The 26,477-nt window shown below is 34.3% G+C and overlaps 1 protein-coding gene and 1 pseudogene across 4 annotated transcripts in view; one reads left to right on the forward strand and one right to left on the reverse strand.

Annotated features, from left to right (window-relative positions):
* Nucleotides 1-26,477, reverse strand: part of SPAG9 (sperm associated antigen 9) — a 114,534-nt gene that overhangs the window by 41,765 nt on the left and 46,292 nt on the right. For all 4 annotated transcript variants that reach the window (XM_039846360.1, XM_039846361.1, XM_039846363.1 and 1 more), the window contains 5 exons: nt 23,883-23,977; nt 18,390-18,540; nt 5,043-5,250; nt 4,380-4,479; nt 255-376 (listed from right to left, as the gene is read on the reverse strand). In XM_039846360.1, the coding sequence (XP_039702294.1) occupies nt 255-376; nt 4,380-4,479; nt 5,043-5,250; nt 18,390-18,540; nt 23,883-23,977 (676 nt within the window). The remainder of the gene's footprint in view (nt 1-254; nt 377-4,379; nt 4,480-5,042; nt 5,251-18,389; nt 18,541-23,882; nt 23,978-26,477) is intronic.
* Nucleotides 7,025-7,143, forward strand: LOC120589001 (uncharacterized; annotated as a pseudogene).

The following is a 26,477-nucleotide window of genomic DNA, read 5'->3' on the forward strand; positions in this document are numbered from 1 at the left end:
AGAGTTCAATAAATTGTGTTCTATAAATTCAAAATATAAATTTAAGTGCAATTCAAGTTTAGGTGTATTCATATGCAAAGATGCTTTTATTTAAGATTTTTATGATCTCAAAGAAAACATTCCTATTTACTTAAAGGTGCAATAACTCTGTACCACTAAGTAAGTAGGGACATCTAAAAGGAATTCTCAATTAAACCATTCTGAAAAATCTATTTTTAAAACAGTATGATACTTCTTCAGATAAGCTATCATACCTAGTAAATCTGCTCCTTCATCCACATCTCCAATAAGGCCCGAGCCAGCTGAAGACAATTCTTCAAAGAGAGATTCTGTATTGCGGTCAAAAGCTTTGTTCTCTATGCCTTTGGTGGGAGTGCTATGCAACAAAAAAACAATAAAACCAAATCAACAAATACTACAAAAACTTTCTTAACAGTTACACAGGAATTTTTTTTACCTATAATTTACACTTAATACAAAATGTAATTCTAAAAGATTTCTCAAAGGTTTCCTAAGTAATTCCCATTAAATACAGAGATAACTAGTGAAGAAAACAGAGAATGTTTGTGCAGTGAGATCCCAACAAACATGATGGCATCACATCCATGAGTGAAAGAGGCAGGATTCAAACACAGGCAGTCAGGCTTCAGAATCCATGATCTTGACTATCATGTTCTATGTCGTCTGGAAATGAACTAGCACAGTTGTTCTATTTTTCTTTTAAAGGCAACTTAACAGTATCTACTAATATTTTACAGGCAAATACCCAATGAGCCAAGAATCTGATGTTAAGAAAATGTCCTACAAAAACACTGTCACAAGAAGGCAATTATGTATATAAAAGGATGATTACAGACACATTTTTATAGTAGCAAAAAGCTAAAACAATCCAAGATCAGTAACAGGGCACAAGAAATAAGTTATGAATATACATACATACAGTATTAAAATTTTTAACTTTATAGTTAGAAACATTAAAATAGAGCTTTATAAACTAAAGAAACCTATTATATAAACGTGTCTTTTTAAAAGGAAGTTGCAAAACAGTATATATAACATAATCTCATTTTTGCAGAGCTATGGAGAGAAATGAGAAAGTACATTAATGTTATAGTAATAAAAAATGTCTACACAGGATTTCCAGTTAAACATGTTAAACTAAACATAGTCATTTATCACTCAATAATTCAGAAACTCAACTAAAATGATAGTAAAGGAATTAAAGAGGTATACATTCACAAGAACATAGGGAATAGAAAAAGAACCTACAGCAGATAAAATGTGAACAAAATTCTATAAGATGGAAAACAGATGGGCAAAGAGTAGAAACTGATTTAACAGTCAAGAAAGCTGAAACCTAAGCCACTGGAGTTTAGAGAGGAAGTCAGTATGCTGCCAGAACCCCTAAATGGCCTGGGAATTGAAGGAACCAGCAATCTGAGGAGAGGAGCATGCAAGGGGGAACATAAAACAGAAATACTGGATGAAAGATGACACAAGAAGCAGTATGAGGCCTAGATCCAACTCTCTAGAAGAGTTAGACCTCCCTCCTCCCAGTAGAGCTCCCTGAACAATGAAAGCCAAGTTTAAATGTTATAGGCAGGAAACTGGAGAATCAGCATCATTTACTTAAGTATGAGCAGAACAGCCACGGAGCACAAGACATTAAAAGAAGGCCTCTATTATACAAGAACCCAAAACAAAATATGATAGAGGTACTTGGAGCAAAAGGAGACAAGACAACACAGGCAGTAGCAGATACTTAAAAACAAAACAAAACGAAAATTTTTTTCCAGAAGAAATGTTGACAACAAAAATCTTTTAGGAAAAAAGTCAATGAGGGTTAAAAGATAAAGCTGAAGAAATCATCCAGAAATTAGAACAAAAATAGATGAGATGGAAAAGAAGGGAGAAAGGAACTATGAAAGTCAGTCCAGGATGTTTAATATCCACCTAACAGGTATTCCAGAAAGAGAGAGGAAGAGAAAACTATAAGGAGAAATTAGGAAAAAATTTCTCAGAACTAGGAGATGAGATTTTACAGATGAAAAATTTACTGCATAACAAGATATAAAAGAAGACCTCTATACCAAGAACATCAAAAAATAAAACAGGGATAAAGTGAAGATCCTAAATATTCCAGGGAGAACATACAGAAAAAGGAATACCCCAAATGGCTACAGTTAAAACTCAGTATGACAATAAAGCAATGTCTTCACAATTCTGAAGGAAAATTGCTGAAGGTTTTCCACCTAGAATGCTGAATCCAGCCCAACTATTAATCACATTTTCTTCAAATAACATTTGCCACATTCAAGTTCTCAAAAAAAATTTACTTCCTGTGCTACCTTTGCCCATAAAGCTAATAAAAAAATGTTCTGTCAAAACAAAGGCATAAATCAAGAAGCAAGATGACATGGGATCAAGGAAACAGAAAACAACAGAGGAGAGTGATGAAAAGGATTCCGGGGTGGTAGTGAAAGCCAGTTCCAGGACCAGAGCAAACTCATGAACAGTCTAGATTGAAGAATGGGAACAGAAGATCCCAGGAGAGAGAGTGCCACCAGGAAACTGGTTTTGTGTTTGGCCATTTTGAGAGTGTTTACATTTATGATTTGAGGGTATATGTCAGTGAATTAGTGATAGCTACATAGAAATCTAAGCAAAAGAAACAAACAAAAACAAAAAGTCTCTAGTAATTCCAGAAAAAGTTGCTTAAAAAAAAAAAGGGAATGTAATCACTGTATATTCTGTGGCTAAGCTGTGATTAGTACTTACAGTCATAATGATATAATATAAACAATGAGTGTTAATTTAACAAAACAGATAATAATTAAGAGGATGAAAGGAAAGATGGTGGTTTAAGGAGCTATCTTCCACTATCAAGTCAACAGCTAATATGGCAGCCTTTTCAGCCAGGGTTGCCCAGTTGATCCACAGAACACAGAAAGTACATACATAGTTAGTACTATTCTAGATGCATAGGAATGTAACTAATTCATTAAACACAAAAGATGCCTTAGGGCATTAGGACTTAATTTTATTATAGAATTCCAGCTGAGAAAGAGAAGAACCAAGGAAGACCAGCATAAGGATATGATTCCGATACTTGAAGATAAACAGCAAAAGAGCTAGCTAAGAAATGACAGAGATTTCTACCTCTTGGGAGTGGGAATGAGGGGTGGGGGAAGGGGCAAAAGACTATTATGTCCTTCAAATCTCATATTACCATTTGACCTTAATATTGCAAAAATATATTAGTCAAACAAAATTTTTAACTTTTAACGACAAAAGAACAACTGTTCTTTTGTCGTTAAACAAGAAACAAATATTACCTTTTATATTACCTTTTATACTCTAAGTTATTTAAATTTTTAAATAAACAGTATAGGGAAAAAATATTTTTATAGGGTAGTCTTCAAAATCAGAGTCTAGACTGAACAGAGCTCTACCTCTTGCTATCTTAGGAATAGTGGACATTTCTGAGTTTCCATATCTATAAAATAGGAATGAAGATCTCTACCTCATATAGTTGTAATTAAGATCAAACTATATAAAATGATGATAGCAATAATAATAGCTAACATTTATTATACTAGGCACTTTGCCAGTGCTTTAACATATATTGATTCATTTACTTCTCATAACCATCTGAGGCATTATTATAAAACCATTTTTTGGATGAGGAAACTTAACTCAGATTCAAATCCAAGAAAGGATTTGAATCCACAGTCTTACCCCTAGGCTCATGCTTTTAACCAGTACTGCACACTACACAATGTCTAGCAGTGATCAATAAGTGGCATGTATTTTTAATGGTCATTATTAATTAATTAAAGGATAAAATTTATGGAAGAAAAATTAAAAGACAGTAGCTCCTGTTTAACATTCTTGAACATCAATCTATTTCAGATGACCTTGATTAAGATGAAATCTAACCATTCTTTTCCCATCACAAAACAGCCTTCCCATGTAAAATGAGACTACTTTCTTCCAATCATGAGATCATTACACTTCTGAAGGGAGTACGTTCTCTTCTTCCTGATCTGGGAGGAGGAACAAAGTTTGCTCAAATTGTTAATTTTCTCACTACTGCTTCTATATTTCCTCAAGTTCCAGAAAGTATCAGACACGACTTGGCTATCTTTTTTCCATCTTTCCATATGCTCTTAATCCCTGATGCTGCAAAGGGAACATTTCACAAAACATTAAACCATGTACAATGTCCACTTTCAAAAACAAATTGGAGTATAAGACTGACATTTCTTCAGCTAAATATTTGAATGTATTTTGTTTGGTCAGAGAGCAAGGAACAACAGTGTGCTTCTGAGAGGAGAGAAAAGGAAGGAGAAGATGTCTTAAGCTGACGTTTAGAGTACCTTGAGCCTTTATATCCACTGAGATCTTTATCCATATCCAACTCAGGAGTGGATTCGATGATTGCTTGAACTTCTGACTTCTCTTCATTTTCAGCAGAGCCTTAGGAAAGGACAAGATGACATAAATAATGCATATATCACATGCTGCCCCTAATATAGAAATCCTGTTTGCTTCTATGGTTGTAAATACATCATTTGAGCATTAACAAAATTTAAAGAATCCAGGAAACACAGGGTTAGACAATATGTTATGTATTCAATTAATAGTTAATAATAGAAACTAATAAATAACTAAAGCAAATTTTCACTTGTATCTCTTGGGAGACAGCAGAGTGTATCCCAGGCCAGAACTCTCTGTTTTAACTCCTATTTAAAGGGTGGAATATAGAGGAACTAAAGACATAGACTAATGATCTAAGGCAGGAAACAGAAAAACTGTCCTCTCACCTTTCAGGCTCTCCAACCCTCTAGCCCCCAAGATTTTTCACTCCAAACTTTATTTAATCATCATGTTTTTAAAGCTTATTTACAATTGAGTACAATGAATGATATATTTTATAAATCTATAGCAGCAACACTCCAATAACTAATTTGCTCATACCCACATCATCTGGATTTACTGAATACTTTTGACAGTAAAAGTAAAGAACTAGGGTCACTTACCTGTTGATACATTTCTAGTTTCTTGGGCTACCTGTACTTCAATATGCTTGCTTATCTCTGACTTATTTGGTGTATCTGCAACTTTCACAAAACCTTCGTTATCTTCCTTTAAGGGAGTATCAGTAGGAAGTGCAGCCACATCTGAAGCAGCTGTTGAAGCTGGAGTGGTAGCTTTCGATCCTCCTTGGCTAACATCAGAAAGTTCATCCTACAAATAAAAATAATTACAGAAAAATTTTTAAATAAGTAATTTATTTTAAACCATTTTAAAAATGGGTTAAGAAATAAACTTGATGAGAGAAAGTTCTATTAAAAAACTGTAACAGAATCTCTGATTAACAGAGGAAACCCATGAATAATCTCTAGACTATTCAAATACGGAAATATTTAAGCAAACCATATTTTCCAGACATACATGATATTCTTCTAAATAGAAAATTTGAAGATAAAAGTCGATTGGCAGCATTAGCAATAACATGATACCTTAATGTTCATATCAGTTATTAAAGGCAACTGTAATAATGCACAATCATTTCATTATAAAAATCTACTTCAAAACACTCATAGCATGTATTATGTCGTAGCTACTCTAAAACAGCAGTGGAATAACAAGATCCTCAAATCTCAAGATAGAGTTTTATAAACAGTGTTCTTAAAACATCCTGCATATAGATCATTGGAAGTATCTGTTAAGAGAGATTTTTAAGTCCAAGGCCAGACTTTAAGCAGTGAGTTCAGGTAATTTTATAAGCAACCAGGTGATTTCTATACTCACGAAAATTTAATAGGTACTATTCCAAGGTCTACAGATAAACTTCAAATGCTACATGCCCAGATTGAGGTTTTATGCAAAAATTTGTGGACAATGCACTTTTCTGAGCAAAGAATCTGTAAGTTAGATTTTCAAAGGGGTCTGTGACTCCAAAATAATTAAAACCAGTTGTCCAATGGCTACTAATAATATGGAAGTTCTTTTAAAGCAAAGTACCCAGGTCTTAAAAAAAAAAAAAGCTGAAAAAAGTTTATTACTAGTAATAATAATGATTAGGGTAAATTTACTGAATTTACCATTCACTAAATATGTGCCTTTGGGTATATGATTTTATGTATTCTTTCTATACCTATGTTTTCTCATCTGTAAAACAGAAATAATGGTACCTAATTCACAGGATTATTATAAGTTATTCTATAAAGACTTAGCAATGTATTCACACATATTCAGTGTCTTAAAATGTGTGCTATTATAATTTATAACAATACATTATGTACAACTTCGAAAATTTTGAAATGCATGCTTTTGGGAGAAAAATAAACATTAAGTTATAGTATAGTAGGAGATGATTATTAGTGAATTTTAGTTTTATCTTTTTTAACTTTTAAGGAACATTGTTAAAAATGCATTATGGTTATAAAAATAATGGAACAGAATCCAAACAATTAAAAAAAAAAAAACTAACACTATACCAATTAAAATCACACACACACACACTCCACAGCTTTATATTACACTATCTAAGAGATTTAGGTTGTTTTAGGTGCTGCGAAGAGGGTGTTCAAATTCAAATGTAAACTCTATTCAAGAACAGGAAATCATTTCTTGGCATGGTCAACTATGCATGCTATAATGGACAGCAACTACAAGGAAAACAACCACATTTGGAGAACTTAACTTCATCACTAAAACTCTTAGTTTTACAGCATTAAAATGTTTTCATCTCCATTATCTTCTCTCAATATTAATTTACTATCATGCATTCTGATGTAGCACAAATTTCACTACCGAGAATAGTTGAACAAATATAAAATCAACTGCCAGATGAGAACATAAGTTATGCAAAAGGAATTATATTTGCTGTGCAAATAGAGCTCTTTATTCCTTCAACAGTTTCCCTGCCACAATCCCTATCCCACAATCCTATCCCAGGCTTTTGGGTTTGGTTTGGTTTTGAAATGATAGGAAATGCAGCAAGTCACAGAATGTGGTCTACGGTCATGCCACCCTGAACAAGCCCAATCCTGTCTGATCTCTGAAGCTAAGCAGGGTTGGGCCTGTTTAGTACTTGGATGAGAGACCACCTAGGAAGACCAGGTGCTGTAGGAGTAAAAAACAAAAAATAAGGGATTGTAAACTGACAAGGTCTTTGCAATCTGTGAGGTCAACCAAGGGTTGCCTTGCCAAAAAGAAAAGAAAAAAAAAGAAAAGAGAAAAAGTCATAGAATGTGAATGCTATACCCAGCACAGAGTTACTCATTAAAATATCTTGAATATCTTAGTTCTGCTGGTGGGCTTATAACATACAGATAAAACCCAACTGTTTGCTGAAGACCTTCATCCTTGCTATTTTCAACTTCTGACAGTTTATACTGCACTTAGACTTGTACAATAGTTAGTCAGCTGATTATTTTATTGTTCCTCATTATTTTAAAAAACACATATATCCATGACAGATATTGATCCATTTACCAAAACAAATCTCTGAGAATTTGAATCTACCAAAAGAAAAATAAAATGGTATATTCATGTTAGTATACATACAATACAAGGAATTTTCAGTGACATAGGAAAATGCTTATGTGATAAACTGGAAAAAATGTATACTTTTAAAGGAATAATGAGAGACATATAAATGGTGTCATTTATAACAGCAAAAAACTGCAAATAACTTTAAGTGCTCCAAAACAAGAGATTAAGCAAATTATAGTACATCTATACAACAGAATACTATGCAACAATTAAAAACTGTGTTAAACAAGAATGTTGCCGAGATGGAAAACACTCAAAATATTTTACAAAGAGACTGAGGATTAAAACTGTTTTGTACTGTATGATCGATTAAAATATATATGGCTAGAAAAGTTCTGTTAGGGCGTATTTGACAATTTTAATAGTGGTTGCCACTGGGTAGTAGGATGAATGATTTTTGCTTTTTCTTTGCCCTTGTTAGCATTTATATTCTTTAAGTAGAAAAAGTTATAATGCATATATCTATATATGGAGTATGGTCTCAAAAATTCTGTTTAAGTATATAAAGTGTCTAGACACAATAAGTAAAAATTTTTTCCTGCTTATAATATTTTTCAGTTTCCAAAATTTTTAACAATAAGCATATGCTATTTTTGTAAGGAAAAAAGTGAATTGGTTCTAAAAATATTTGAATTAATATAACTAGATGAAATTATCTCTCAAGAGAAAGTTTTGAGAAAAAGAAAATCATTCATATTCTTTATGAATGGGAAACTATCCATATTCTTTATTTCCTTGTATTTGAGATAACTTTATCTGTCATCTGAAGTACAACATTAACCATATTGCTAATAAAATTAGCTGAATTGTACAGAAGAAAAGCTATTTTCTTCTGTGCATCTCCAATATTGGGCTGATTTCCAATGGACAGAGAAGATAAACCAAAGAAATAAGCAGTTCAATTCTCTATCGCTTCCTCCCTTCTTAAAATTAAAAGACAAAACTGCTAACTATTTCCTTGACCTGCTGACTGGCACCTAATACAGTAGTACCCAATAAAAATTTGTTTGTATGTCATATATAGTGCAGTACTAACCATACTTAGCCATGCAAATTAGTTTGTTTGGAGTTGAGTTGGAAAAACTGACAGTAATATTTCTGGAGCCAAAGAAGCCTACAGTGAAGACAACCAGAAGCTGCCCTGAATACCACTCTTGATTTTTGCTTTGATGTGTGCTCTATTAAAAAAATAAAAATGGTTTTATGTTGGTTAATCTAACAGCCTGGTTAATTCATATTAATGTTATCATATACATGAATTCCCACTCTTTGAAGGTTTAAAATATAAAGTACATTTTAAAATAAACAGTCCAGATTCCTGATGATTCGTAGTGAGGAACAGCAATTAAATCCACTAAAACTATGCAATTAAACCCACTACGGATTCAGAAAGCCCTAGAGAATATCAAGTTTGTCTACACCGAAAAAATGATATGGCTTTGAAGCTATTTGAAAAATAATTAGTTTAAGGTCAATCCTGCACTTGTCATTCACCTCTCAAATAAAAGTCAAGTAGAGATATTATTTCCCCTTCCTCCTTATCGCCTTACTCCCAAGGTCTAGTTATTTTTACTACTTAAAAAATTACTTGGCAATTAAAGAGTTCACAACATAAACAGTATGGCAAATGCTTTCCTCCACAGGCTCATTTGTGAATCTGGGAGTATGAAATAAACTAAACAGGCAAGAGCTGAACCTAAAACAGGAAAAGGACTTTGAGGGTTAGGGTTATAAAGGAAGTGGTAACTTAGGATCTGCTTAGAAGAAAATGAAGTTTTAAATTTGTCCTAGGCTATCCAGATAACATGAGATGTATTTATCTGCAACTTATTTCCCTTTTATATTTTTATCACATAAAAATATTTTATACTCACTAAAATAGCTCTGTGTGGGATGTACTTCTGACAACTGGATCTCAGGGATACAGCATGATTACTGAGGAGGGAAAAGCTCTAATTTTAGGGGATAGTTTTCAAAGAGGTGTTTCTCCCTTCTTTCCAGGCAGTTGACATAAAGCTTCAAAGATGAGCAGGAAAGCACTGAGATGGGAAGTCTCTGCTACCATGTTTGGCTGGGGGTACAATATTGTATCTCCTATGGAAGGAACTATGAAATTCAGTCATTAAGAACGCTTCCAACTAAAGTTAGAACGAGGAAAGACGGCCTTAATATTAATCTGTTAAAGATAAAATATTTATCACTTTTGGTCAATAGTGAGCTCATAAGATACTGTGAGCAAAAGGAGGGGAAATTCTTACTAGGACCTAAGTGGAAACCGTAAGCATTTATATGAATTATTCAATATAAAGTTACATGGGAGTTGCATGCTATTATGTCACACTCAATCGGTAGTTTCTGGAGACCTCCAATTCCTATTTTATGCCGGTCATATGCCAAGTTGTGCAGTCTTGGCTAATAGTCTTGACTACAAATGCCACTTTATTTATCTGAAGATCACTGGCCTATCAATTCCAATTGCTTGATGGGATTAAGACATTCTCTTCAATGGCATATGTGAGTGCCAAGCATGGATACTTATATGGCTGTCCAGTGTTTCTGGTAACCCCACTTCCCCCTTTAGTCTTTAAGTAACTCTCACACTGTAGGCTATCACACAAGAATGACCACAAAAAGCAGGAACCTACTTTGGAATTTGGAATTCCAGTGCTGTAACTATAAGGCAATCCTATGCATGTTTAAATTGTTAAAAGAATAGGTGTCATTCAAAGATGGTATACAAAATAGGCAACGAGCATATGAAAAGATGCTCAACATCACCAATCATCAGAAAAATGCAAATCAAAATCACAATAATATCAAGTCACATCTATTAGGATGGGCACTATCCAAAAACAAAAAAAAAACCAAAAAACAAAAAAACAAGTGTTAGATGTAGAGAAATTAGAACTCTTGTGTACTGTTGGTGGGACTGTAAAATGGTGCAACAGCTATGGAAAACAGTAAGGAGTTTCCTTATAAAATTAAAAATAGAATTACCATATGATCCAGCTGTCCCCCTTCTGGGTATATATATTCAAACCAATTGAAAGCAGGATCTTGAAGAGATATTTTCCCACCCATGTTCATAGCAGCACTACCCATAATAGCTAAGAGGTAAGAGCAACCCAAGTGTCCATTGACAGGTAAATGAATAAACAAAATCTGTATACATACAACGAAATATTATTCAGTCTAACGAAAGAAATCCTGTCATATGCTACAACACGGATAACCTTGAGGACATTATGCTAAGTGAAATATGCCAGTCACAAAAAGTCAAATACTATATGATTCCACTTTTATGAAGTATCCTAAGTAGTCAAATTCACAGAAACAGAAAGAATGGTGGTTACCAGGGCTGTGGGGAGGGGAATAGGGAGAGTTATTGTTTAATGGGTATAGAGTTTCAGACTTGTTAAGACAAAAAAGTTCTAGAGATCTGTTTCACAACAATGTGAATATTCTTAACATTACTGAATTTACAAATGATTAAGATGGTAAAATTTTTGTTTTTTACCACACAAAAAAAGAAAATAGATGTCATTACTTTTAGTTTCACTTGAGATGTCATGGTGAAAACAATCTGGTCCCTGTGCCATTTTCCTACACGTTTCAGAAATGAGGCTAGTCTATGGCCATGCCACCCTGAACAAGCCTGATCCCATCTGATCTTGAAAGCTAAGCAGGGTCAGGCCTGGTTAGTACTTGGATGGGAGACCACCTACAAAGATCATAGTAAAAAATATAGGGATTGTAAGCTGACAAGGTCCTTGCAATCTGTGAGGTCAATCAAGGGTGGCCTCACCTAAAAAATAAATAAATAAATAAATAGAAATGAAAATGAGGCTAAAATATAAGCTTTTACGAAAAATATTTTCAGTTGTTCTATTTATCAAATGCCTCATGTGCTCAGTGCTGTATGGACTACATATGTCCTATGTTATGTGGCACAGCCCTATAGCTATTTACGTTCTGAGAGACTATAAAATATGTTCACAACTACAGAAAATAAATTATCCCATTAAGGACAACTTAGAAATGCTCCAATGTAGTGTTTTCCTAAGTAGCCTGTTTGACTCCATCTGAAATAAGCTAAATAAAGGGGCAAGCAACTCTGCTACATAAGTTTGTCTTTCAGATTCAAAGTCTTTAGGCCTAATGAAAGTAAAGACAAAATGACAAAAGGTAACTACATTAGTCCTGTGGATCTCACTGTAACATATTACATTATATTTAAAGTAAAAAGTAAGTGTCAAAAACAGTGGTTCTTAGCCCCCAACAAGGGGAACCAGGGCTCCTTGGAAAAACAGTTCATAGTGAGCCTGAGGCAGGGAAAATACAAGAGGCTAGAGCATCTTCTCGTGCCAGATGGAAGGAACTACTCAAAAAAAAGTGGGGCAAAATCAGTGGATGAAAGTTTGAGGAGAAACAGGACATTTGCACCGTCCCAAAGTATATCCACCAAGATATTTATTAATTACAAAGGGAAAAACTATAACTTTACAATGGACAAATCTGACACACACCACCCAAACCAAGTGATCGAGGTTAACATCACCCCTAAGACATATTGCTTCTGCAGTATTCTTGCCAAAAATCTATAACCCCAATTTAATCATGAGAAGTCATCAAAGAATCCCAAATTGAAAGACATTCTACAATATAACTAACCAGTACTCTTCAAGCCTCAAGGTCATAAAAGACAAGACAGAACTGTCACACTGGAAGAGACTGAGGAAACATAACTCAATGCAATGCGGGAACACAGTTTGGATCCTGGAACATAAAAAGGACAGGAATGAGAAAGCTGACGAATCCAAATTCAAGTCTATAGTTTAGCTAATAGTACTGTGCTGTGGGGTTTCAGAATGAGCCACCCCCCAAGATGTGCTTCTGTGGTATGCTGACTGCTTTGAGCTAAGAGCAATTTTAGCTCCAGGCTCCAGAGAAACTTCTGTCTCTCTCTTAACTACCTAGAAGAACCTGAATTAGGGGCCTTGCCCATAATGAGAGATTATCAGAGATAACCTCTTTTGACCTATCTGTAGGGCAGGACGTCTTCCAATTATTATGCATGTATACTCTGGTTTCTCTTCAGATCATATACATGTTTTGCCTTTCACTAATTCCTATGCATATGTTCTTCTTCTTATCCTACAATGACCCTTTGAAACTCCCAAAACACCCTACTTCACCCCTAGCTCAGGATGTCTTTACCCATGTTCCTTTTCCATCTCTGAACCTCTTGTGCATGTGGGGTCTCGGACTCTCTCATGTATGGAAGTTTCCATACATATATATGGTATTAAATTTAGTTATTGTCTCTTGCTAATCTGTCTCACGTCTATTTGGTTATTAGACCAGCCAGAAGAACCTCAAGGATAGAAAAAAGTTTGTTCCTCCTTCATGGTGCCGATGTTAATTTCTTAATTTGGATAACTGTATAATGGTTAGTTAATGTTGGTGGACATTCATGATGGGTAAATGGGAACTCTGGACTATTTTTGCAATTTTTCTTTAAGTCTAAAATATTTCAAAATAAAAAGTTAAAAGAAAAACAGCTTTAACTGTTTGAGAATTTAAAATTACACAGGCATTTTATAGCAGGAATTATTAATCACAGAAGATATAGGAATAAGGTACAACTATTATAGAGTCAAGTTTGGGAAAACTAAAGAAACAGGAACAATTTGAGAATTTAACCATAAATGGAGAAGGATGGAAAATTCTTCTGAACAAGAATGCTGGCTCTGTTCAGACATTTCCTGTTCTGTATGCTAAGCACATCCCCTGAAGAATGCAGCACCCATTGACCACTGGCTTTATATACAAGCACTGCTAACAAGAGCTTCTCACAGCAGTTCTACTTATTTCAAGTCATATGGTTTTAAAAGAACTCTTTAAAATATTCACAAGTAGGTACCGGTCCAATGGCTTTTTAGTTAAAATTGTTTTTCTCATTTCTAAAAGTCACATTCTACTAACAACAACCCAGGAGAATCTTCGAAGAAAAAAATAATACTTTTTGGAGTATATACACATATGTGGACTCACACATGTGTCTTTAGGCATGTGCATGTCTATATATATATGTACAGGAACATATACATACATATGTGCATACATGAAACAGGATGGAATCTGTGAAATCATTGCCAAGTTGATACCAAGGTATAGAAAATAGCATGAAATTTGTTATGTATATTTAAAATGATAAAACACTTCATTCTCTTTGCATATTTAAGCCTAAGGGAGGGATACGTGAACTCTAAACCTACAAAGCAATGAAGAATTTATACAACATTGCCAGTAAGGGTACACATGGCTGCAGTCCCTTTGGCAGGCGATTTGGCAATATCCATCAAATCTCAAATACATGCTTTGACCCAGCAATCCTACCTATAGGAATTAGAAATATGAGTATAAAATTTTGTACAGGCTTATTCACTGTAGCATTGTAATAGCAAAAGACTATAAAAAACTAAGGTGTGGCATCGATAGAGTAGATTTTAATTGCAGTTGGGATATGTGATCCTTTTCCCCTTGCCATTCCTCTCAAATTCCAATGTATCATCTTCCTTCAGGTCCTTGTTTTAAATTTCTCTATCTATTGGACTCTTCTTCTAAGCCTACAAGCAACCCAGTCTCTCTCAATCTGAGTACTTTTCCCTTCACCCTGCCAACTCAAGTTATCCTTTTTCTCCCCTCCCACTATGACACCTTTCTTGAGTAATCTATACTTTGTTTCCTTCTTTCATGAATCACATTCACTTTTGTTATAAGCCCTACAATTTAAAAATGCTTAAACCTACACCTACAAATTCAGTCCTCATCCTACTTGACTTCATACCAGCTGACCCTGCTAAAAACTCCTTCCGCTCTAAAACTCTATTGTCCCTTGACTGCCAGGGCTGCAGTCTCTTATGGTCTCTCCTCTCTGCTATTACGACCCTGCCAATGCCCTTCTCTCCCTGCACATCTTCTGCTTCTCTATTCCAGGCTGCCCCTCCATCCCCAGCCCATGAGAATGCTGCATGAGGAAGCATCAGGCTCCGACACCCTATGTCTGGTGCCTTTCCTTGGGAAAGCCCTCATCACTCTGTTCAGGATCCAACACCCCTAAGCCACGCTGCTCTGATGTCCTTCACACTGCTGGGGTTCTGATTGTCTACAATTGGCTATCCCCACATGGATGGATACCCTCCTAACCTTGCTTGGGTTGTGATACCTACCCACCCTGTAGGTATCTGCCTTATCTAGGAGCTTTAGGACTGAAATGTGCAGAAAGAAAAGAAGGGCAGATAATACAACACTATACCATCTTAATAATCACAGCTTTATAGTAAGACATGATATCTAGGTGAGCAAGTCCTTATTCTTACTGTTCTTCTTCAGGACTGTCTTGGGTGATTCTTGACCTTTTGTTCTTCAACTCCTTTATTTGCAGCTTGTTCATGCATGTAATTCAGTTGGATGAACAACCCTATCTAACATTTTGGCACTTTTATAATAGATTTTTAACAGAACACTTTTGGTTATTTAACATAAGTAGTTGCTTTTTATCAATTTCACTAGAAGCCTTCTAGCAAAAACTTCCTATTAATGATGCAATACACAACTTTTCTGCTTTCCGCCTTGAGCTGATCCCTAAACTAGATTGAAGACCATCAACAGAACATCAAATGAGGTTGCAAGTAAGCTGTGACATTTAGAATGCCTTGAAAGAAGGTATTTCTACTGGTGGTAACCTAAGCAAGGTACAAATATGTATGTGGGAAAATGACAAAGAAAAGCATTTGGATGCAGAGATCTGGAATTCAGGGAAGAGGTCAAGGTCAGAGATGCAAATTTGTGAACACTGACGTGTGGATGGCATTTACAGGCATGGAACTTGAGCAACCTAGACTAAGCAGAGAGGAGGGTTGAGCTTTAAGCCCTGGAGAACTCAAACCAGCAATAGAGAAGGAGCAGTGAAGCAAAACAGTGGGTGTCCTAGGAGCAAAGTAAATAAAAGCATTTCCAGAAGCCCAGAAAGTATTCAAATGTGTCAAATGCTATTACAAGTTAGGGTGAGAAATGAGAAATTCCCATTAAGATTTGGAAAGATGGATGCTTTTGGTAACCCTAGGAAAAGAGACATCAGTGAAATAGATAGGACTAAAAGTCTCAGAGGAGTGGGATGAAAACAATTGTTCCTCAAACATGCCAAAGTTTGTCCCCACCTCAGAGCCTTTACAGATGCTATTTGATCATCCTGAAATACCTATTCCTCCAGACCTTTCCATGCATGTGTATGTCCCTCATATGTCAAGGTACAAGTCACCTCCTCTCAAAGGCCTTCCTTCATCATTCTAAAATAAGCACCCCTCACTACTAATTACTCTATCCACTTACCTTGCTTTCTTTAAATAGTACATAACAATACTTAAAAATTTCCTTTATTTCTTTACTTGTTTGTTGATCTCCCCAAGAATATGATAAATGAAGGAATAATATGTACAAATACTTCTTTTTAAGGATAACTTGTACATTTTTCTAGGTGCATCATTCCTGGCAGATTTTCCAGTACCTAAAGATATAAATTTATTGACTACAGCTCTCATACAGTGAGAAATTTGCTATATAGCAACAAAGATGGTCTATAACTTTACAATCATGGGCAAATCCCCTTTACTGCCATTCTACTGCCAGTTTCCTATAGCTATGTTTCCTTGATTATAACCCAACACATGGTTTTCTCACAGAATACTTCACCTTAACTTTATTTCACAGAAAAATTATACTGGTAAAATTCATATTGATTATAATTCTCACATTCTATTTTTTTTTTATAATGAAGGCAAAGCATGTCCTAAATATAGCTAGGTCATCCCCAAAGTTCTCAGAGAAATGAAAGTTGTAGAATACATTAGAGATATTCTAATCCAGTTCTTGTCACACATGGAAAACAAGACTAAGTGGATACATGTGCCTCAGTCCAGAAGTGAACTCAAAACCCGACTCCCAGCCTTTTGTAAAGACAGAGAAAGACATCTGGTTAATAAGAAGGGCTTAGGTAATTGATATACTATGTCCTAATTATTTGACATAATTTACAATCTGGACTTCTGCCATTCTGAAATGTACCACTCTATCCCTGGAAATCCTTATCTGTTGAGCCTTTATCTCATTTTCTGGTGGCTTCATTTCCAAAGTAGAGTAAGCCAGGATTTTATTTTAGAAACCCTCTGGGGAGTACTTGCCTTAGTGTCTCTGGGAGGGGACACACACATACAAAACACCTATGCTTAAGTCTGTATTAAGAATCTGTTAATCAGTTTATAACCTGCCAGCAAAGCTCTGTCACAGCATGTCACAAGGAATTATAATAATCTCTTACAGTGCCTTCTTGTATAGTAATTTAAAATATTGTTACTGTATGGTATACATTTTTGAGGTACTAAAAGTGTCCTTCCTACTTAATTTTGTTTTGGAAAAGGGACACAGCAAGTAGGTGATCAGAGATAAGCATTTTGCAAGATTTATTAAACCTAGAGGCAGGCTAAAAAAGCCAATGTGGCCATAGGAGTAAAGAACGGGAGAGTTCCCTGGGGCATCACTGTGGACAGATCCTGAGCAGCTGCATGATTAGCTTCTAGTAAATTAAGCAAAAGGAAAAGAGAAGGGAAAAAGGTGAGATCCATCTTATTGTTAAACACACTTTTCAAGGGGAGAAAAGCTATAAAATATTTATCAACTGCTTACTGTTTTGAGCACATTTCAAAGTTCAATGGAATGATTCTAAATGCCTCTATCCATAGCTGAGAAATAGACCATTTATATTATCCTAAAAGAGTCTAACATCTAAAACAAATTCATTTAACAAACATGTTCTGAATGGCCACTATAAGCTAGGTACTTTTCTAAGTGCTAAGGATACAGCAATAGATAAACTGCATGGATTTTATGTTCTTAGTGGAGAGAAACAAAGTCAATAAGTAAATGACTTAGTATTTTACAAGTATCCTAAAAGCCATCTTCAAGTACTTAGACCATGATAAGTACTTTGGAGAAAAAGAGCAAGAAAAGAAGGTAAGATATAAGTAACTCATATGTATTCATCTGTAGGTAGTAGCCTGTTTATTTTATGACAGAGTAGATTTTATAATGTAACAGGGTTCTTTTACAAACAACATTCTCTTTATAAGTATTCCACTTTATAAGGTATAGAATATATCTCCACTCCTATAGTATATTATTTATATGTTATACTATATACTTACATATATTTATAACTTATTTGATAACTTCTTGGTCAAGAATATAATCTACAATGAATTAACATCAGGCCTTTTTAGCGAAACACAATGTACTATTGGATATTACTCTATGAGGGGTTTTGAAGAATGAACCGTTTTTGCTTTTTTTTTTTAAAGTGGAGTCCTACTGAATTGTGAAGCTTCCAACAGTGAACCAAGGAATTCAGTTAGCAATGATTTTCAATTCTAAAAAACATAATTTTGATCACCCATCACCCCACCCTAAATTCATAAAATGTAGCCTAGATTAAATAGAAATTTTAGTCATTAGTATACTTAGTATATTAATCAAGATGTAACAATGGTTGGCTTGGTTTTCCTATAACTTGAAAAAGAATAGTGAAAAACTAAAACTGTGGGATGAGCTCATTTCCGATTAAAAAAAAAGACAGTTTTACAACTAAAATATATACAAACTATTTTATTATTATGTTTACTACATTTTGGTTGTCTAGTCCTTCAATTTGCATCAGAAAACTTATAAAATAAAATGTCAACTGAAGACTTCGGCAGAATAAAGCTTACCTTCAGGCTGGTATGAGAACGTGGCTGACTTAATTCCTGAAATTTCCATTGCTCTGATCCAGGAGTCTCTCCGCCTTTCTGAGTATCAGGTGTAAGCAACCCATCTCCAGCAGGTAATGGGAAAAGCCCTAGTGATATAGGGCGTTCTTTTCTATTTGGAGAGGGGAGAAAAAATTAAGCATTTGTTCATTTTTAATTCTTTATTCGTCAAGACTATTAAGTAATAAGCCTGGGTTGTCATTGCTTTAGAATCATTTATACTCTTAAATAATATTGTCTGCTTATCTGAACAAGTAGACTTATCAGAGACAGGACAAAGTCTCAGGAGTTTTCATTAAACCAAAGAAATCAACTAAGAAAAGTAGTAAGAAATGGTTTAGGAAATCTTATAAGTTACTGATGAGTTCCTTGCCCAAGGAGCAGTCTGTGGTCAGCTTTTGTAGCAAGAACTAAGTTTTCACTCATGTTTAAGTTAACCCTAAGAGAACTTGGAACTTCTTTCTTTGGAAGTGACCCCAAACCCTGCTTCTAGACTTCCCAAGTCTTCACACTAATCCCTAGATGTTTACCCAGCCTTCTTCAGGGTGTGCCTTTTCTGCCTAAAGGGATATCAGCTTATGATCTAAATCAGAGCTACTGCATAAATGGTAAAAAGAGCTCAAAGGAGTTTTATCCGCTAAAGCAGGAAAGCAGTATTTTTCTACAGAACACATGTATGGGTTCCTTTCAATCACAGTTCTTAGGAGAAAACCATTGTCTGTTTTTCCAAACGTGGAGGCCAAAAAATTCTATGAAAGACTGTAGGGTTTCCAACGCTTTGTGAGAAATTTCAACGAGAATAGTTACGATTCTAATAACAATAGAATTGCAACAAGAAACACATCCTTTGTTGATGCATATAAGATTCCAAATCAAAGGGATTTTAGAGGCTGGAAACAAGCCTACTATCAGGTCATCTTGGGTCATTAACTCAGAAGTGTAGAAACTGGCAAGAAATGAGACACTAAAGGTTTCGGCCCTCCTAGAACTCCTAACTCTCTACTGGTAAGAGTGTAAGTTAGAATAGAAACACTGATTATAAATAAAAGTAGGAAAATAATCAGTTTTGCTAAATAATTCCTTTATTCTGTAAACTCATTTTTACACCAGGAAATTTAAGCCACTTTTTAAATATGCCCTCACTTAACACAAAGAGTATGCTCCCGCATTCCTAACAACAATCAGAAAGAATTAGTAAAAGTGTCAAAAAACTTTCTTAAAGATTAGGTGAAGCAAAAGGGTTGAGAGACTGCATTTTATTAAAGTTATATGCACAATAAAATAAAACAGGATTTTTCTCTATCAGAGTTCATTATTCATCACTTCTTCGACATTTAAGAGCACTTTTCCTATTTCATTCGAATTCAAGTAGATAGTACAATAAAAGACTAGATTTTAATACCAAAACCAAGTAAGTGACTACAAGCTGCCAAAACAACCAAATGACAAAAATTAAAGTAACTAGTCAACTATTTTGTTTATGCCACTTATTCCCAAATGCTGGTACAGCAATAAAGTTTTCGTAAGTCCATGGCAAAAAGAGGCATTATTTATTATATCCTTATTGGATAATATAGTATGTATTGTACACATATACCTTTCCATATATCATAGAATCCGTTCTTTCTTGAGAATGACCCTTTTCTACATCTTCTCTGCTTCTTTGATTTTAAAATGCCCTTTTCTTTCATCAAATGATAGTGACAGTGATTGAAAGTGAATTTTTTTTTAATGTCCATACTTGGCAAAATAAAAAGTTGTTGCCCTGATGTTTATCCGTCAATTTGGGGGAAACATATTTTGGGGACTGAAAATCTAAGGTTCTACGAGCTACTAGATGACTTATTTAACATATCTTAAATGATTTAAGCAGAAATTTAATTGATAGAGTTTAATGTAAAGCTCTCTAACCCTAAATGCAAAGATAATCAGGAAGATAATGCAGACTTCATGTGAATCGTCACACTGGTAACAATAATCAAAATACAGGCCAGTCATTAGAATTATCTTCCTATATAAATGTCAACATATTCATTTTCACACATATCAAAAACTGAGGAAGTGTAAAACTGTTAAGGGAAGAAGTCTGCTGTGGATCCAAGTTTGACTTTTCTACTGTTAACTAAATCTACAATCCAAAATACAAGTAGAATTCACATCTCTATCTGGCTTTCATTAATCATTCCAAAACTGCTCTACAGGAAACTTTTCTTCAGAGACTGGCAGCTATCAAGAGGGTAAATGACACTCTGGGTTTTGTTGTCCCAATTCTAGAAAAATAATCTTACTACATACATCTCTTCTCATTTTACTGGTAAGTTACATAAGAGTTAGGGGGAGGGAGAAGGACATGTAATTATGCAAGTAAGCTAGAATCCTACTTGTGAATGAATAGAAACCCTAAAAGGTGAATGGTAGTCTTGTACTATGTTGATATGCATGTTTTGTACCCTATGTATTAAATGCTTCAGTAAAACTCACAGAGGAAACTAAAGAATGGGACAAAATATCAATTGGCAGAGTTAAACCTCAGGTGTTCCAATATGCTATTACTGCCTAGAAATGAAGCTATTATTAACTATCAGAATTCTTGTCATGTTCTTTTTTAAAGTATTTTAGTTCCACACATTCATTTTTTATTTGGCTATTTAAATGAATAAATAATTTCACAAATATGTTTTGGCTATATTTACATTTAAAATAAATAATCATTAATAAATTTACTATATTATAAAATACGGGCAGTAAAAAAATATTACATTTGTTCAACACCACGTAGCAAGAACTGAAATGATGATTTATTTACATTATCTCATTAATCCTCATAAGGAAATAGGGATTATTTTCCCAGTTTTCTGATTAGGAAGAGCAATGCTCAGAGACTTAGGCATTAGTAATGGGCAGAGATGAGCTTCAAAGTCAGACCTGTTAGACTCGAAGGCTCATGTTCTTTCTTTAGAACTACCTATTTCTTGAGAACTTAATCTTAATATTGAAGACTTTGATATCTTTATTCAATCAGATTAACAGCAACTTTTCTGTCAAGAAACTTTTTGAATTTAATCATAAGTTATTTTATCAATAAAACAGCTGGAGCTGAAACAGTTCTGCTAAAAATGGTGTAAATATAAGTAACTATGAAAATTACTTATGTGTTTAAATTGCTATATATCATGTAACTGATTAAATACAAACCACTCAATGGGGTAATAAGAACCTGAGAGGAGGAAACTTAGGCACAGAGAAATTAAGCAATTTGCCCAAGGTCCTAAAGCCCACATGTGACAGGGCACGTGTACCCAGGAAGTCCAACTCCAAAGCCTCTTGTCCACCTCACAATGGGACACTGCCTTCTCAAAGAGAACCGACACCTAAGACAACCCTTTAAAATTTGCCTTATTTTAATATTCTACATATTCTTGAGGTAAGGTTATTTTTAATTTCCTAAAAGCCTATGTACATATACATACTACAAATCTTTTATGTGCTAAAATATACTCAAGTTATAAAAATAAGTAAAGAAAATAAATGACCAAGTATCTAGCTTTAAACCATAAAATTTAATTTCTGGGCCTTAAACTAATGTTGAACATTAACTGATGTATGAATTAAAAAGAACACATTGAGGGAATTTACTATTTCATCTTAATTCATATAAATCCACAATTAGGAATTGAGTATTTTAAATAAACATTTAAATAGTAAAAGCTATACATTATGAACCTTCATTGAAAACCATGCATAAAGCAGAAATATGAACAAACCAGATACTTTTAGTATGAGTTAGAAAACAAAAGAAACCCAAATCTTAAACCTCTAAAATGTAAAGACAGTTCTTATAGAGAACAAGTAGAGTGAACAGCAGAAAAGCTACAGAGATTAATGACTACCCCCACAAGCAGGAATGAATATTTGTCACCCAAGTCTACAAAGAAAGGGCAACATCTGACAAAACAATAGTGAATAGGCTTTGTAAAGCTTTCACCACTTTGATGTGTAAATGATGGGGGAAAAATGCATTCCTTGCCCTAAAAAGTTAAAATCCTTTCATTCTACAATATATTTTGTTTTAGGAGGAAAATATTTGTCAGTTCCCATGAGCTGCTTTCAAAAATTGCAAAAAAGAGAAAAAAGAAGAAAAAAAAAAAAGCTTGAACCTATATCAGTCAAAAGATAATTGAACAAAATTAACATTTCCATCCTGTGTCTGATAACTGCAAGTCCCAGCACAAAAGATATTTGCCTCTAAGTACTCGGATGCTAAACCAGAGGTTGTATAAACTTGGACCCGGTGCCCTACTCTGGCTCTCTCTTCACTCTTTGAACACTCTGCTGAAAACAAGACCACACTGACCTTGTACTTGTGTACAATATGAAAATCCTTTTCCTAAGTCCATGGTTTCCAAACACAAAGCCGCATCCCTAAGTGATGGCCTATAAATGACTATAAATAAAAATAGAAATCCTAGCCTCAGGCCATTTTCCATTGTTTCAATCTTCAACAGAAACGGTTACAGAGCAGACCCAAGAAGCTAAAAATCTGAGAAAAACCAACTAAACAGGGGCTTCTAAGAGAAACTAGAGTACCTGAGTATCCTTGGTAGGTTCTGCGTCAGAGCTGGCACACCGGTAGAAATAGAAAAGTGCACAAGCAGCAAAACAGAGAGAGATACTAAGATAGCAGAATTAATGACCACCGCCCCGCCAACAAAGCCAAACACAAACAGCAGCATGCATCCAGGACTCATGGCGCTGTGCTGGCATGGTGAAACGCCCGAACCAGGAGGCCTACACGGGGGCCAAAAGGGTATCTTTGTAGTGAGGATCTGTCATTCAGCTGCTGCCACAAAAACAATGCCATCAGCAGCAGCTTTCCACTCCATCCTGCAGCAGCTCTGAAGCGATGACGTCATCGCCACCGCGCTCTCCCCACCTCATAACCATAGCTCTGCTGCCCCTAGCTTTTATGCAGCAATCCTGAGCACAGCCAGCCTATTAACTATGTTCCTATCCACTAAGAGTCCTGGCGTAACTCATTGGCTACAATGCTTGGAGATCTACATAATTTATTCACACTCTTATATTAAACAGAAGTCTCACTAAACCCTTTCTAAACCTGCCTCTCTGTAACAAAAAGGACCAGGAGAAATGAAAAATTGTCAGCGTTCCCACGAATCAGAAAAATTTAAACCTAATGTAATCTCCATTAAGTATTACAAAACAATCAAAATATCTCGATATGCTGCATATTTATACAACACAGCTCACAATTTACCTTTTCAATAGTGAAGGCTGTTTCTATTTTTCTATGCTATTCTCTCCTATAGCATTCCAACCACAGTAGAGAGCTTTTGAATCAGCCTAACTATTGTTCCAGGATTAAAGAACAGAGAGAAACAGAAACAGACAATTTATTTTGCTTTTTCTCAAGGCAAAATGTATAACAAAGCTTACCTAATTCTACTATGAGCTGTGGACTCTAGTTGATCATTCCCTGAGAGCTGATGAAGTTTTGTTCTTTCTAAGTGTTCCATATAATTATGGATCATCTATTTTGAAGAAAAACACACACACACACAAAATTTTAAGATTAAAACATAGTGTTTTAACAAGGGAAACATTTTTGTATAAATTTCTTATTTATCAGATTACTCATAATTCCATGTAAAAGAACATTAAGGATGAAATTTTTTTAATGACAAAGAAATATGCAAAAACTTTATACATTTAATGATGTTGGTATCCATAAAAGTGGCCAACATGTTGCTTAGCATAGCAAAAAACTTTTTTTTACAATATATGATGCCATTAAATGATGTAACTTTGACATAAATAACACAAACTAGGATACAGACACTAGGAAGGAGGTGAGCAGAGAAACTGGTTAAAGATGACTGGTTAAAAATACTAGAAGACATTTGAGAAATCCGTTCACTAAAATGGGAAACAAAGAAATTAACATGAAACGTGAGAAGAAACTGACAAGGAAAAAAAATGCAGAGATGTCCTCAGAAGAGCTTTCAGCCGTAAGATTTTTAACAAAACCATACCCGTATGTGATCTTTTCCATTTTACAAAGGATTCACAGAGTAAACACCACTTTCAATTTAGCTAAATACCAAGATGTTTATTTCTGTCTACAAATTTAGTTGAAAGAATGCTAAAATATTCTCTCCTTTGTTTGATTGCTAATTTACTAGTATCATTACTTAATATAATTACCCGTAATAGTAAATTAAAACAAATGAAGAATCAAAACACTGTGATTTTGAGTCTTAGATAAGAAACCATGATAGACAACCTGAACACAAAAGTGAAAACTTCAATATCAAGTATATAAACTGCCAAGATATTCTACTGCCCTATTTGACTCATGGTAATCTTTTATCATGTCAATATTTTAATAAATATTCATAATGGTAGTTCCACTTTTAAGAAACCTAAATTTGGCATTAAAACATGTAAAATGTAGCAAATTTTAATCATATAAAGTCAAAAAGCCTTTGCTAGATACTAATGTGATATGAATAAAAAGAAATGAATTTAAAAGGTGTGTTAGAAAATTAAAAGAATGTAGATATCAAGAGTAAGCAAAAAAAGGCTGATGTCTTTCTTGGGAATAATCCTTGAATTGTTAAAATTGTAGCGTGTAATAGCTTTGGAAGTTTCTAAACTTTAGCTGTATGAAGGTGGGTTTCAATCTTCATTACTCAAATATTGACTGCAGCATATTAAAAAGATAACTATTGAAAGAAAACATTTTAAACAAAATTTTAAAATTTATTTTTCAAAAGCATGCTTTTGCTGTAAAAATACTTCTTGGCATTCATGTACAATAAGAAATACGTAAATCAATTTGAAAGTGTTATTTATTTCAAATAAACAAAAAGCTGAACTCTGATGCATGAATTTAAGATAAGTAATTCTATCAAATCAAACATCATAAAATAATCAGGTTGTTCTTCACTTAAGACTAATCCAAACAAGAAATGTATCAGGCAAAGGAAAAATGAATATAGAATCACATGGATATGGAATATATTTTTATAACTTTTAAATTTACATGCTTTTTGTTTTAAATTTACAGATTTTCTCTTTACCAGCACTTAAAGGACAGTTTTGCAGAAATACAGTTTCTGTCTTTGTGTCAGCAAGCTACAAATAATGAGCTGTTTTCTTCTTGCATCATCAAGAACTTTAAGAAAAAAATTTAAATGAGACTAACATAACAAAGTGATAGTTGGGCCAAATAGATATCAATTTATATTGTAAAAAGGTTTTAGAAAACCTAAGTTGAATTCTTACGTAAGCATATAAAATTGATTAGTTCAAATGGAAGAACCTGCTTCCTTAAGCATTCATATGGAGAAAACAGAAATCTCCCCTAGATGCTTTTATAGTAATCTACTTATTCGACATAGAAAAATATACATAAATAAAAATGCAAAGATAGAATTAGTTTTATTCCCACAAATGGTCCACCTTTAGATTGATTCTTGTCAATTAAATAAAAAAAATTAATTTAGGAAATGTTGAATTCTACGACTTCTTCAAATGACTGATCCCAAGTAATATCAGATATAGTATTCTGAAATTCCAAAATGGTCTGTGTAATTTAATTGGTTCCAACCAAACTAAACTATCACTTAACAGGAAAGAATAACAACAAAATGGCAACTAACATTTACTGTGTACCAACTATAAGTCAGCCAGTGCATTTACAGCCATTGTTTCATTTAATCCTCACAACAATATTACAATAGCTTAAGGAGGTTAAAATAATTTGCCCAATTTGACCAGCTGGTTAATAATCAACTGTGTTCTAGTTGGCTTTGGGGCCAGAACTCAGGTCCCTCTGATTCAGTCATCCATCATCCGAACAGGTAAACATTATAGGACTCATGTTGTATCTGGCCTCTCAGTCAATTCTCTAGGCTGGCAATAAGCTCATTGTCCTTTCTTCCTCGCACCCACAAGAAAATCCCACACCCTAAAGCATTTCCTGACATCTGAAATAAAATATGCACGATATCCTATAAATGCACAAAA

The sequence above is a fragment of the Pteropus medius genome, unplaced genomic scaffold (genome assembly GCF_902729225.1).
Source record: "Pteropus medius unplaced genomic scaffold, Ma_sr-lr_union100, whole genome shotgun sequence".
Classification (NCBI taxonomy): Eukaryota; Metazoa; Chordata; class Mammalia; order Chiroptera; family Pteropodidae; genus Pteropus; species Pteropus medius.